The sequence below is a fragment of the Xiphophorus hellerii genome, chromosome 1 (genome assembly GCF_003331165.1).
Source record: "Xiphophorus hellerii strain 12219 chromosome 1, Xiphophorus_hellerii-4.1, whole genome shotgun sequence".
NCBI lineage: Eukaryota > Metazoa > Chordata > Actinopteri > Cyprinodontiformes > Poeciliidae > Xiphophorus > Xiphophorus hellerii.
The window spans coordinates 17,227,569-17,241,954 of NC_045672.1; the positions used below are offsets into that span (position 1 = coordinate 17,227,569).

The 14,386-nt window shown below is 40.2% G+C and overlaps 1 protein-coding gene across 11 annotated transcripts in view; it reads right to left on the reverse strand.

Annotated features, from left to right (window-relative positions):
• Window positions 1-14,386, reverse strand: part of nav1a (neuron navigator 1a) — an 84,869-nt gene that overhangs the window by 9,433 nt on the left and 61,050 nt on the right. For 6 of the 11 annotated variants that reach the window (XM_032565654.1, XM_032565662.1, XM_032565671.1 and 3 more), the window contains 10 exons: window positions 11,765-12,038; window positions 6,992-7,805; window positions 6,369-6,890; window positions 5,105-5,146; window positions 4,300-4,448; window positions 4,022-4,204; window positions 3,849-3,928; window positions 3,613-3,636; window positions 3,325-3,402; window positions 1,619-1,702 (listed from right to left, as the gene is read on the reverse strand). In XM_032565654.1, coding sequence (XP_032421545.1) covers window positions 1,619-1,702; window positions 3,325-3,402; window positions 3,613-3,636; window positions 3,849-3,928; window positions 4,022-4,204; window positions 4,300-4,448; window positions 5,105-5,146; window positions 6,369-6,890; window positions 6,992-7,805; window positions 11,765-12,038 — 2,250 coding nt within the window. The remainder of the gene's footprint in view (window positions 1-1,618; window positions 1,703-3,324; window positions 3,403-3,612; window positions 3,637-3,848; window positions 3,929-4,021; window positions 4,205-4,299; window positions 4,449-5,104; window positions 5,147-6,368; window positions 6,891-6,991; window positions 7,806-11,764; window positions 12,039-14,386) is intronic. The other 5 variants (XM_032565741.1, XM_032565699.1, XM_032565706.1 and 2 more) reach the window with 3 other exon arrangements.

Sequence of the window (14,386 nt, forward strand, 5' to 3'; positions counted from 1 at the left end):
AATTACCAATGAGGATTAACAAAGTTGTCTGAATGTGCAAGAGTCAAACACCAACAGATTTTTGTTTTATCTGTGTTCTGAATGGCAAAGTGAAAATCAGTGGAGCTACGCTGAAGTACTGGAAAAAAATGTAAGTTAAATGTTCTCATTAAAAATCTCAACCTCATAGAATCTAATGTTGTTTTCTCCCTTGAGATTCTCAGTGGGAAAATTTCAGACACATGAATTTCATATATTTTTAGAAGTGAGTCTACTGTCATCATGGTGTTTACCTCTTTAAAAGATTTCCCATTCTCCTTCACTGCAAGGAATCACAACCTCAAACTTTTCAAAATTGCATTGGAGATGATATGTAGCTTTTGAAAGGTGAGAAAATAAAGGTACAGCTTTAAAGAATCCACCTAAGTACTAAATTATTTAATCGTAAAATTTTCTGTTACCCCTTAAAGAAAAATTATTGTTAATTTATTTTTGCATTTTATTCAACTTTTTATTAATTTGTTATATTATTATTAAAAAACTGCTTTATTCTAACTTAGTACATATGTGTTATTATTTTTGTTGTAGTGATGTGATGTACATTTAGAGAACATTGTAGCTTCAATGGTTGAAATTATTTTTCCATGCCCCTCTTCTCTGCTGTAGTCCAACTTTATGTTTATATGAAATGCAATTATTTGAGCTTGCCACTTTTTCTTTTTGTCAGGTTTTTGTTTCTTGGGAAATGTGATGTATGTTTTTTATATTTAATTTTATGTTTTATTTTTTTGTACTCTGTTATTATATATATTAAATATTTTAATGTTACTCATTAGTTTTATTTGGTCCAACTGATTTCTCACTGTTTATTTATTTTTTACATTTTGCAAAGTACTAAATATTACATTTAGTTTTGTCGCAACATTGCAGCATTTTGGTGCCACTTCTGTTGCTTAAATTCAGAGAGGTAGTTTAATGTGCTAATGTAAGCAATGCTCACACTGACACTGAATTAGTCAGACAACCACGATGAGACTGTGTGTAATCTTCCCCAAAAGTTTCAGACAGAGACTCCAGATGAACTGAGTGTTTCTGCTCTGCTTGTTTTCTTCTAAAGCTGATAGCTCTTTGCTCTCAGTGGAGCCACACGGCCCATCTCAAGGTTAGACGGTGCTGAGCTCCAGGCTGATCTGCACAGGTCACTGCACTGGCACTTACAACAAAGACTTTTCTGGTCCGGTACAGACTGGACTTTCAGAAGAAGCAGCAAGGCGTGATGATCTCCGAGAGACTCCTCATGCATCCCCTTATATCAAGCACAGCCTCAGGCAGTGACGAGTTCATTTACACCAAAACTAGACACAAGAGTGAAGGGCTGGAGCTGCAGGTGCACATGCATGCTTGTTAGTTCAACGTAAAAAGCTTTTTTATTCGTTTTCCACATCTTTCTTCCATACTATTTGGTCCCAGTTGCCCGGCCTCTAATCCACATTTAGCTCCTGCTGCAGGCTGTGATCAAAGTCGCCTCACGGAGCTTCGGCTCGTTAAGCTCACTGCTCTTTAGATAAGTGTAGTGTTGGAATCTGGATGGAATCTGTTTTGTGTGTGTTTGAGTTTGAAAGTGCAGCTGGAATGGTACCTTTTGTTCGTGGCTTATCGACAGACTCTGCAACCGAGCTGTCATCAGGGCCAGGCTTTGCTCGAAGGCAGCCACTAGGTTTGCCTGTTCACAAAAGATGAAAAACAATAGTTTTTTTTTTTTTACATTTTTAAGTAGTTGTCTCAGAGATGATATTTGTACAGAGTTCATTTTTAGGTCTAAAATGGCAGAACATAATTTAGACATTATCACTACCAAAGAGGAATAGGTTCAGCTAGATTGCTTTCCTTTAAATCGTTAAAGGACACAAAGGTTGAACAGGATGGCATTTTGCAATATCCACCTCTTTTCTAATCTCTTCCTTTATGGTCTAGCAAAGGAGAGAAAATTATGTTCTTCTCTGGAACACAAGGCTAGCAAAAATAATAAAATGAGTCATCTCATTTATCCAATTCATCACAATTCTGTTTGAAGCATTTGTCCTGGCTTTAACAAGGTCTATCCATATCTCAAAGAAAGGCGTACATGACTCGTGTTTTGTACAAAGCTATGCCTAATGTCGGAGCGCAGACTAAGGTGTTCATACTGAAACAACCTTATTAGACGGTGTTAAAGAATAAAGGAACCAGATGTGCAAATGTGCTGTGGAGCTAAGCATCATCAGGTGTCAAACACACTCCCAATCAACAATAAACAAATAAATTAATTAAAAGAATAATATTAAATGATACAGTTGTATATCTTAATAATAAAAAAAATACATAAATGAACATACATATAAAACCAAAAAACCCAAACATAAAGTCCAGAGACTGTGCAAAAAATAACAAAAATAAATGAATAAACATCTAAATTGAGTAAAAATAAATACAGGAAATTAAATAAAATAAAAATATGTCCACAATTCTAAGACAGCATAAAATGTGCAAATAAATAAATGAATAAAAGTTAGATAAATATAGTAAAATTCAGTTCTGAGTATAGGGAAAGTGAGCTGTCGTCCACAAATATTGGCACCAATGTAAAAATGGTGAAAAACTCTTCAAATAAACTTATTTTTTTATAGCAGTAGCTTACTCTGACAAAAATGCAAAAAAAAATATCCAACCTTCAACCAGAGTGCATTCATTCATTAGGCATAATTGTTACGGTCTCCTTTGATAATTCAAATACAATCATTTTTTAAAATTTTTTTTCAAAATCCTAACTTGCCATTTTGAATAAAGTCAAGTTAGCAGACACTTGTCAAAGATAAGAAAAACACTCAAGTGAAGCAGATGTAATATCATAAATTAGAAAATTGCTAAACAAGATATTTATTAACATAATCTTGCCAATATCTACATTACCTATTAGCTAGGACACTAAAATTAGCAGAACCGCCACAAACTAAGCTGGACAGGCACCCCGGTTTATTTTACCACCATGCTCAATCAGCAGGTAAGATATGTAGAAAAATAAACTGATAAAAAAAGGCTTTTATTACTCAACTTTAACAGGGATGACAAAAACAGTGGACATGCATGTATTGTTTCTTTCTCTTTAATTGGTTCTTAGTTTTTAAATGTATTAGTGAGAATATTTGGGTGAGGAAAATAGTACGATAAACAAAGGGGTGTAAGTGTAGCTTATCACGGGGAAAGAACCAGTTACCAAATGTCAGAGAAGATGACACTAAAGATCCTTTTTTGGTAAAAACAAGGCTAGAAAATTATGCAGAAGACGGAAATAGACATGATACATACATTCGCTGTTAGCTGTGTGGTCAGATTGGAAACCTTCTCCTGCGATGACTCCAGCTCTCTCCTTAACATGCGGATTTGCTGTGTTGAAAAAAATATATGTTAAATTATATGATTTAAAGCATCGCTTTAAGAGTGTCTGATGTTACTCAATAAATGAAAAGATGATGACCAAAGAATGATGAGGCGACTTGTTTACTCAAAAATGACAAGGATGGTGATTGATGGACGAAAGAGGGAAAAAAGGAGATGAGACAGCGAGCGTGACTAGGCTGTGAAGAAAACACTCACCTCTCCCTGAATCCTTTCCTCAGCCTCGGGAAGGAGGGAATCAAAGTCAAGAAGTTAGAGAGGACAGAGGGGGTAGGAGAGAAGTGGAGAGGAAAGGAAAGCATAGGAGACTAATAAGGTACTGATCATTATCTCAGATGTGTGCACTGTTTAAAGCATGAAGCAAGAAAAAAAAAGCATAACTCCCTCCACCTTCCAAACCAACAGTCATACCAAAGAGACTAATCTGTATCTACCTGATTCTGCACGCTGCCCACACTCACCGAAGAGTAGCTCGACGAGGCGTTTGAGGCCAGGGAGAGAACAGACCCATGAACTGGGAAGTGAATGTTAAGAGAGACAAAGTTCAGGAAATGCTGCATGTAGATTACATTGATAAATAAACCGCAAAAGTAATCTAGTGCTTCACCTTCATCATTGGGCTCTCTTTCCCTGAAGGATCCAGAGCGAACCATCCCCATGCTGCGCGGACGTTCGGCCAAGGACATGGTGCTGCCCAGTGGCGACGCACTATAAAGTTCCATGGAGGCGTCGTGTGCTGGGATGCTGTTGGACCGGGTCATCCTGTTGGGTCCGCCTACGGGGCTGGGTACTGTTGTGACAGCAGAGATATAGAAAAATATTAGCCAAAATGACGTGGAACGCCTGCTAGATGGTGCAAATTATTAGCTGGTATTTAATACAGACCCATACTGGTCTTCGAGGTGCGGGGCAGGGAGGTGGGTGAGGACAGCAGTGGGAGGGTGAGAGAGTCCGTCATACTGAGGACGGTATGCGAGTGTCTCCTCTCTCCTTTCTCTTTTGCTTCCTCCTCAGGCTGAGAGGGTCCACTGAAACTAAAAAGAGAGCGGCAAAAGTCAGCCACCCAAAACTAATAAAGAAGGTTTGGAGCTTAAAAATGTATTTTTTTGGTAATCAAATAAAACTTTTTCGTGCATATTGGTCAAAAAATTATGTCTTGTAACCCACTACACAGGATATGGATAAAGTTTTAAAATAAACATGATTTTTGATGTAGTAGCATAATCTGCAACAAAAGACTGTTTTTTTTTTCCCCAAGTAAAGCCAACCTATAATTTATGTGCATTTATTAAGGGGGAGGGAGACTGCAAATTCAGAAACAATTGCTTATTATATCATGTGACACAGAGGGACATTTGTATTAATAACGGTTCAAATCAGAATAACAAGAAATAGTTTAAGAAATGGCTACAAGAATCCCCTCTACCCATTTATGGAAAATCAATGTTTAATAAAAACGTTTTGAGACACAAAACATTACACTCAAGATTGAAGACACACTGGTGCAGTTAATTGTTTTGGTTGTCTGATTGCAAATCAGCACAGCCACACCAAGACATGGCTACAAACATCCACAACAGCATCCTGAGTAATGAAGTAGCCTGTAGCATAGAGTCTGTATTGATCCTGAGTACAGAGATAAACCAAGCTGTGGATTTAAGAGAATAACTCTGTGTTTGAACTCACATACCTTAAACCTTTCTTTGGCAGTGTGTTTCTGTCTCTCTGGGAACTGTGGAAATGAAAGAAAGTGGTTATGTGAGCACTAGTGCAGGGACTTATTAAACTCAGGAGCAGGCACAAAGAGGCGAAATACGATTGGCAGGCAGCTTGTGGCAGCCAGTAATTATGACTACAATCAGAGCTGCTGGTACAGCACTGATAACAGGCCTGTGGTAATAACATCTCAGCAGCTCATTAATGTGTACATGTGCATAACAGGTTAACCTTACTTGTTTTTAGAGCTTTTCATTTAAAAATGTCAACAGTTTCCACAGTTAATACTAATCCAAATGCAAAAAAAAAAATACTCTGTGGCTATTAAAAACAACAAATAAAATAAAAACAATAAATAAAATGGACTAATATTTAAGCACCTTTCTCGTCATTATTTTCTCTTTTGACCCCAAAAAACAGTGGATTAACTACAAAAGCCATTTTCAAAGTTCATTTACAAATACAAATTGGCATATGCTTCAGTGATGCAGGTATTACAACTTCCTAGTGTTTTGCAGTTGCCACAGTGTCACACCTGCGTCTACATGAACAGTACATAAATCTAGCCATCTGTCTGCTTAAATTGCTAGTGGGAACATTTGAATTTCCTGTGGTAATTCAAAATAATTGGACTTGTAAAAATGTGAAATTGTATAATTAGTGGAGTTGATCAAACAACTCTTGAGTTTCCCAACAATCTAGTGTACATTTTACACTAATGTTCATAATAAAAGGGCTTTGTAGGATCCTGGCTTAGGGGAGTGGACACAACATGTTATATTTCACAGTAGGTTGCTACAGATTGTAACTGATTATTGTCTTTAAGTTTTACCACAGTTTGAACTTTAATTTGAATTTATTTATTTATGTGTCTTAGGGCAAAAAAAGACCCATTAGTCAATCATGTTTCAGTTAAAATTCCTAATTATATTTTATTTTCAAAAATTAGGCTCTCAATAAAACAATTGTGCATCTCAAGGGTCAATTATCTTGCCTACTATACTAAACCAGTTTAATAGTTTAAAAAGGGATTTGTTTATTCATTGGATCTTAACATCATCTAGAAATGTGATTTGGATGTTTGAACATGGAGTTTGAGAATATAGAAGTCCTTTGTCTATGACTTCCATAACTGACCAGAAAGTGGGGCTAGATTGCCACTTTTTTTATTAAGTCTTTTTGAGGTAATACAGTATATGACAAATCTACTGATTATATTTCAGCAGGAGCTGACTGACCTGTCTTTGAGTGTGATTGAGGCTTTACTCCCAGAGCTCCAGCTGGAAGGAGGGTCCCTGTCCACTTCTCGATTTTTGTCTTGAGACTCTAAGGCGATGGTGCTTCTCCCCAAGGTGCCCCTCACCCTCTCTTTATCCCTCTCCTGGGGTTCTGGAGCCAGACTCATCTGTAAGGGCAGAGACTCCAAACTGCGATGTAGTCCTGATGTGCGAGGGTAGAGTAGGGGAGAGGTACTGCCTTCACTCCCTCCAACACCGAGAGAAGTGACTTGCCTCGGTCCCAGGCCAATGCCGGAGCTGGAAAAGCAGGCTGAGGAGTTCACATTGAGTATAGGTGCGGGGCTGGGGGTCAGACAGGGGCTCGTGGACATTCCTGGTGAGCTTGAACGTTCTTGGAGCTTAGAGTAGGGAGGAATCTTTGGAGGCAAACCATCCTGAACATCTATGTCCAGACTGTCTGAGTTCAGCTTGTCCAGTTGGGCCATGGATGGAGGCTTTGACAGACTGCGTACCCCAGACAACCTGATCGACAAACAATGATAATGTTGCAGCAATTACATAATGACTTGTTAAAGTGCATGTAAAAATGGATGAATAAATCAGAGCATAGGAAGTATGAATACCTTTGGGTGTTGGGTGAAGACAGATCCATGCCCTTGACACTGCTGGGCGGTCTGAGCCCATGAAGCTTCCCTCCATTCTCTGAAGGGGTCTGAGCAGGATTGCCCTTCAAAGGCCCATTTCCACACTCAGAGTCTGACACTACTGCTTTAGCTTTGGCTCTCTCTTTTTCCTTTTCTCTGTCAGTTTGATTGACAGGACTCGGACTGGGAATTCCACGTCCTCCAGTCTTACCAGAACTTAGTCCTGAGCAGGGTTCCTTGAGCTTAGAGCCCTGTGGCGATGTTGTTGAAGGCTTTGTTAGCCCAGAGCTAGTGTCCACGGTGGTGCTCATTGGGCGAGCTGAGCTCGGCCGGGTCAGCGTCAGGGTGCTTGTCTTCGCAGGACGAGGTAGGGAGCGGTACTGAAGAGAGGTCCTGGCATTTGAAGACAGAAAGCCACTTTGGTCACTGTTTGAAACATCCAGACTTGTCTTACGTCCTCCACCACCTGTACATGGTTTAACGGGAATACCAGATGTTTTTGGAATCTTCCCTACAGCCGCTAAGCCGCTGGGCACGGAGCTGACGCCTGAACTCCCAACAGTGGGTGTACTGGGATTGTTTGCAGTGCTACTGGTAGATGTAGGGGTTTTCTTGAAGCCAAAATTTCCACCAGCTGAAGGCCTGACCAGGCCAGATGGGGGTTTTCGCTGTTCACCGCTTCCAGTGCCATTTCGATGGTCTTTACCCGCATCAGAGGAAGAACGCTGAAGTCCCGAAGCCTTCACTGCTAGTCGGGATTTGTCCATGGGCTTCCCATCTGACTTCACAGAACCTACCGTTAGAAAAACAACAGCGGTGACTTTCAACAGCATCAAGAAGGTTGGGTGTGAAGACTGAGGCTAACCACTCTACAAAAGGACATGATATCTAATCTGAAGCCCTAAAAGGACTGACTGTCTGCTGATAAAACTGAATCCCGGTTTCTGTAGAGCTTTAGCTAGCTGGCCAGACTACAGCCACACACATTGTTATCACACCGTTACTCCTCTTTTCCATCATGATGACCTAAAATAGTTGTCAGTTTCCAGTAAGTGTTTAAGCTTTCCAGTAAGTTCATTTCTAAATGTCCCAGCTGTGGAGTGCTGGGATGTACATGAGCAGCATGGCATGGAAAAGTAACTCGTCTGTATGGAAAAAATAATCAGTTTAACTTAAAATTCTATACTTGAGAAGTCCTTTGGTGATAAAAAGCAGGTACACGCAAGGGGATTTTGATACCTTATCTCACATTTCTCAACATACAGATTAATTGAATTTGCTTGAACGTAACAGAGAAAAATAATCTATTTGACACAGGAAGGCTCCACTGTATCCACCACCCACACAAAGTCCTTACTCCTTACACTCATGATTCGTATCTAATGGGAGTCATTATGTGAGGTTTATAAACCAGTCGTTAACAGAGTCGAAGAAGTGCTGTTGCACGAGGCCCACCAGCATGCAGCCTGTGGACATCTGGAGTTATTTAAAAGTATTTAGAAACCCACAAAAGACACATATACACACACATACGCACACACCCCCACACGCACACACATACACACACATATTTGAACAGCTTTCTCCCTACCCCAACACAAACTCACAGTTCCCAGTGTTCAGATAATGACACTGACAAGAGATTACTCCTGGAGTTCTAATGTAAATGGGAAAATTGGGTTTTTGTGTCAAGTCATAAACTAAATCCATTGTGCAACCACAAAGTGACTTGTTCCAAGAACATTTGAATGAAGGAACACACTAGTTGCAGTGAAATTCACAGACGGACCCAGGCGTATGTATTAGTTTCAGCATAAAGACGGTTGATTCACAGATACCCTAACTATGACTCAAGCAGAGCAGACCCTGAATTACTACATATCAAGACAGAACAGGCCTGCGTTACATATGTATTTCAGTGAGACTCTTTATGACATTTACAACACTGACATTTTGAATCTTAAAACAAACTAACTCAACATAGAAAACTCCAATGTTTAAGAGTTTCCAGGCTATATTGTGACGATATATTTAACTTGTGTTTCACTCAAAACTGTCACCCTCATTCAGACCTAATCCCGCTACTAACAATACTGCTGGACTCTTCTCCAAACTTTGACATGATTGTTAATGAGCTGCTCTACAGGTTTGCATTTATCTGAAGGGTTTTCAACAAGCAGTGTTCAGGCTCGTGCAGAGCAGCTGAGCACCAATATAATGACCAATTCCTGCAAGTTTGAAGTCTGGTTAGCAAACTAGAAGACAAAGCTAAAGCTATAGAGTTAATCAGGAATTATTGTTCATGACAGCTTTATAATTAAAAATTACATAATTTTTTCATTATATACTGTATATATATAATGAAAAAAGTATATATATACAGGGGTTGGACAATGAAACTGAAACACCTGGTTTTAGACCACAATAACTTATTAGTATGGTGTAGGGCCTCCTTTTATGTCTTGGGAATGACATATACAAGTCCTGCAGAGTGGTCAGAGGGATTTTAAGCCATTCTTCTTGCAGGATAGTGGCCAGGTCACGACGTGATGCTGGTGGAGGAAAATGTTTCCTGACTCGCTCCTCCAAAACACCCCAAAGTGGCTCAATAATATTTAGATCTCGTGACTGTGCAGGCCATGGGAGATGTTCAACTTCACTTTCATGTTCATCAAACCAATCTTTCACCAGCCTTGCTGTGTGTATTGGTGCATTGTCATCCTGATACACGGCACCTCCTTCAGGATACAATGTTTGAACCATTGGATGCACATGGTCCTCCAGAATGGTTCGGTAGTCCTAGCACAAGTATGGGGCCAAGGGAATGCCATGATATGGCAGCCCAAACCATCACTGACCCCCATGCTTCACTCTGGGCATGCAACAGTCTGGGTGGTACGCTTCTTTGGGGCTTCTCCACACCGTAACTCTCCCGGATGTGGGGAAAACAGTAAAGGTGGACTCATCAGAGAACAATACATGTTTCACATTGTCCACAGCCCAAGATTTGCGCTCCTTGCACCATTGAAACCGACGTTTGGCATTGGCACGAGTGACCAAAGCTTTGGCTATAGCAGCCCGGCCGTGTATATTGACCCTGTGGAGCTCCCGACGGACAGTTTTGGTGGAAACAGGAGAGTTGAGGTGCACATTTAATTCTGCCGTGATTTGGGCAGCCGTGGTTTTATGTTTTTTGGATACAATCCGGGTTAGAACCCGAACATCCCTTTCAGACAGCTTCCTCTTGCGTCCACAGTTAATCCTGTTGGATGTGGTTCGTCCTTCTTGGTGGTATGCTGACATTACCCTGGATACCATGGCTCTTGATACATCACAAAGACTTGCTGTCTTGGTCACAGATGCGCCAGCAAGACGTGCACCAACAATTTGTCCTATTTTGAACTCTGGTATGTCACCCATAATGTTGTGTGCATTGCAATATTTTGAGCAAAACTGGGCTCTTACCCTGCTAATTGGACCTTCACACTCTGGTCTTATTGGTTCAATGTGCTATTAATGAAGATTGGCCACCAGGCTGGTCCAATTTAGCCATGAAACCTCCCACACTAAAATGAGAGGTGTTTCAGTTTCATTGTCCAACCCCTGTATATGAATATGTTTATTGACAATATTCGTTTCTCAGAGTACAAAGCAAAGTATGCTATAAAGTCTCTTTCTGTGAAATTATCAATGTATATTTAGTTGAAAGAAGAAAATGTCTAGAAAAGTGTACTCTTATTTACTCTAAAGTTGTATTATCTAAGCTTTTGTTCCCCTTTTGTTTGACATTTCTTCAGTAATGATAAAGACATTTACAAATCAACGACAGACAGAAACAAAGACTTTTGCCAAACCTCAGTTATAAACTGTGCAGTGAATACAGTATTTTGATTAGTCTCATTTTCTCATGGTGGTAAATTTGCAAACTTCTGCAAGTTGCAATTTTTTTTTTTTTTGGTGAGCAAAAAAAATCTGCTTTTATCCGGCCTCATCTTCTGAATATTTACTGTCTCAAACGCAGGGGGTAAAATAAACGGCTACGTTGGCAGTTTCCCATTCAAAAACAATAAAAGCCTGGCACACACAGATCACAGGCTGGCCCAGCACACTTGTTTGGCATATCTTTCATTTCAACAGCTGGCAGCGCAAACACAGGACGGTCCCACAGAGGGACGGCTGTTTGCACATCCAAACTGCACAGAACATCGTTACTAATGTATCCTGTTGTTTTGTTCATCTACAGGGTGAGGGTGTGTGTGTGTATGCGTACATAAACAGCGCACAGATGGTGTGCTTAACAGGCAGCTGCACAATCCCCACCATTGTTTTCTTCATGCGTGTGAGCGGGGAAACTTTTTAAGGCTGGCACAAAGTCAGATGACTGCATAGACACATATCCTAAAGTCTTTATTTCAAAGTTAAAAATTCACTCTGTCCAACCCCAAAAATAGAGCTGGAATTGTAGGGGATATTAGGTGAAAAAAAAGCACTGTTGGTGTGTGTTTGGCTGGCAGGAAGGGTGTGGGTGGTGATGGGCATTTGATACATGGCACCACTTTCTGGCCCAGAGGGTGGGCTGCAGCTGTGGGTGAATGTGTCTCACAAAGACAGGGAGTGTGTCCGTAAATGCGTGGGTGTAAGACAGCCAGAAAGAAAGGAGAATTAACAGAAAGCTGGAGAAATCAGCCCATCTGTTCAAGTCAATTCAACAGTATATTTTACATAACCATTTGTGTCTGTTTCAAAACTCACCTGCTACTTTGAGGCCACTCTGAGAGGTGTGTGTGATTGGGGATGTGACTCCCACAGGTGGGTTTCTCCCTTTCTTCAGCCCATGTCCCTGACTGATGGTCTGCGGTTTCTTCAGCTCACCCTTCTCTCCTTTCCACTTGTTGGCCGACTCAGACTTCAAGCTTCCTGTATCGAAGGAGCTACCGCTTTTGCTTTTGCGACCGGGCTTGCTGTCATCAGAGTCCCAAGACAAACCACTTTCCACCAGAGATCTCTTCTCTGCATCTGTGCGCATCTACAGAGCAAAACACAAGCACGTATAGTGGTAACTTGCCTCAAAAAGGTTTGAGAAAGGAATGTGCATTATCTCACAACAAGAAAACAGTATTTACTTGTGACCTTCACTAAGCTTTTACTTGTCGGTATGTTTTTGTCCTGCTAAACTGTTAAATCACACACCCACAAAAGACAAGTTATGTAGCACTGAAGAAGGTCATATTTACATTTTCTACTTTGAAAAAAATTTAAGAAGAACTGATCCACTATAACCACATTCCATTCAACCAATTCAATATATATGTTCTTTCTTTGTTCCAGTGAATTTTTGTAAATTCATTCTTATTTACAAAAAAAAAAAATTGACTGCGGTTTTCAATGAAAAATGTAAAGTATTCTTGAAATTAAAAATAACTACCTATGTCTTTTTTAGATAGTGAGAGAAATCTTTGACTTTTTTCTCAATAGCAGATATGGATGCACTCATTCATTAAAATTGAAAATACAGAAAGCATTTTGAAAGAGCGAACCATAACCTGCTGCTGAATATGCACCGAACGTCTTTCTTTGTACGTTTCAGGAGTAAAACGAACAAAACATGAATAAAATATGTTTCGAAACATGTAACATATGTGAACTTTAGACATTTTATCTAAAGTTCTTTAAAAGGTGGACATTGGATCAAGTTGCTTTTTAAAAAGATAAACCACACTTTATAGGCTTAGTGTCCCATTTAAAGAGACGTGAACCCTAACCAGACTAGCTGACTCATCTTGATGACTCCTGAGCAGAAGAGAACAGAACTCATCCAAATCAATCAAGCTAAAAAAAACATTTAGTGATGTGTCAACTTTGTACTCTAAATACTTTTGCATCTTCTGTTTATTTGTCTCTAAATGTGGTGGAGGGAGACAGCTACAAGAGAAACAATGCAACAAAACATTAGGCGCATACACAGACATGAACAACACTAAATCACAGAAACTGTTAAACACTTTTGTCCTACATAAAGAAACCAGACAGCCTTGTCTGGTCTGAACATAATCCACAACGGAAGAACATCAATGCTAAAAATGAAGGAGAAGGAATATCAGGTCGGTCATCAAGTCAGGCAAGTTTCTGTCTTTTGTGTGTGTGCAAAGGTTCACCAGTTACACAATTCATCAGAAAGTTTCTGGATGTGTGTGACAGTGTTTGTCAGTTTAGAACATCACACACACCCCGCGATTCCCACGGGATTCAGATTGCTAAATACTTTTTTTTTATGAAAAACAACATGACCCACAGCCAGAGTCATTTTACCAGAGGCAGAGGAAACGCTCAGCTCGTGTTGCATGTTCAGCTTGTTGATTAAACACCGTCATTTCCTCAAACACATTTACTGATGACTGAAGCAGAAGCTGTGAGATGCATATCTGTACAAGCAGCAAAATATCAATAACGCACAAAGATAGACAGCGATACGGAGAGGAACACTGCACAAATACAGAGACGAACTGGAAATACAAGTTCCTATAACACGTGTATGTTGTCAACAAACATCTTGAAATGAGAGAAATCGCACAGCTGACCTTAAAAGGTTTTATGTTAGAGATGGAAATTAAAACAGGACAAACAGACCAGCGCATGGCTTTGGGACGAGGAGACAAGGAGCCATGTGTATTAGACTTTGTGGAGTGCATAATGATGTGATGCAAGGTCGCCATGGTGATGATGCCACGGGGTCTAATGGTTGCTATGATTCCTGTGCCTTGGCGTGGTGGGAGGCGCTGAGTTTCTTCCGGCTCGTTGGCCCGGTTGCAGGAGTGCAGATGGTCCTGCATGGGTGTGTGTGTGTGTGTGTGTGCGTGGACAGACGGCTGTGCTCTAGACCTGTCCTTTGGTATATACGCGAACAGACAAAGACTTACACTCACTGCATCCATGTGCTGTGGTTGCTATGGTTACACTGATATCCTCTCTCTTTCTACCTCTCTCTGTCTACCGCTGTCTCTCTGCTTCTGAAATCGCACCACATTAGTCAGACTCGCCACACTGCGGAGGTGTGACCTAAATCAGGCGGTCTAAGAAAACACATTTTTCTTGTATTTAGGTCCAAGTAGCTGTATTTGTATTTAGGTCCAAGTAGCTCCACATGGATCTTAACAAATACTTCATTCCTCCACTTTGTGGGGACAACACTACAGTTATCCACAGCTCTTTGCATCTATGCATTGCATCTACACATTAGAAAACAATAATTTCATCTAGAAAACAGTTGGGTTTTTTTTAACTGCAAAGAATCAGACTCTATACAGAGCTGAGAAAACGTTTTCATCACAGATTTCTTCTGAATTTTTAACTTTTAAACTATGTCTAAAATAGCCT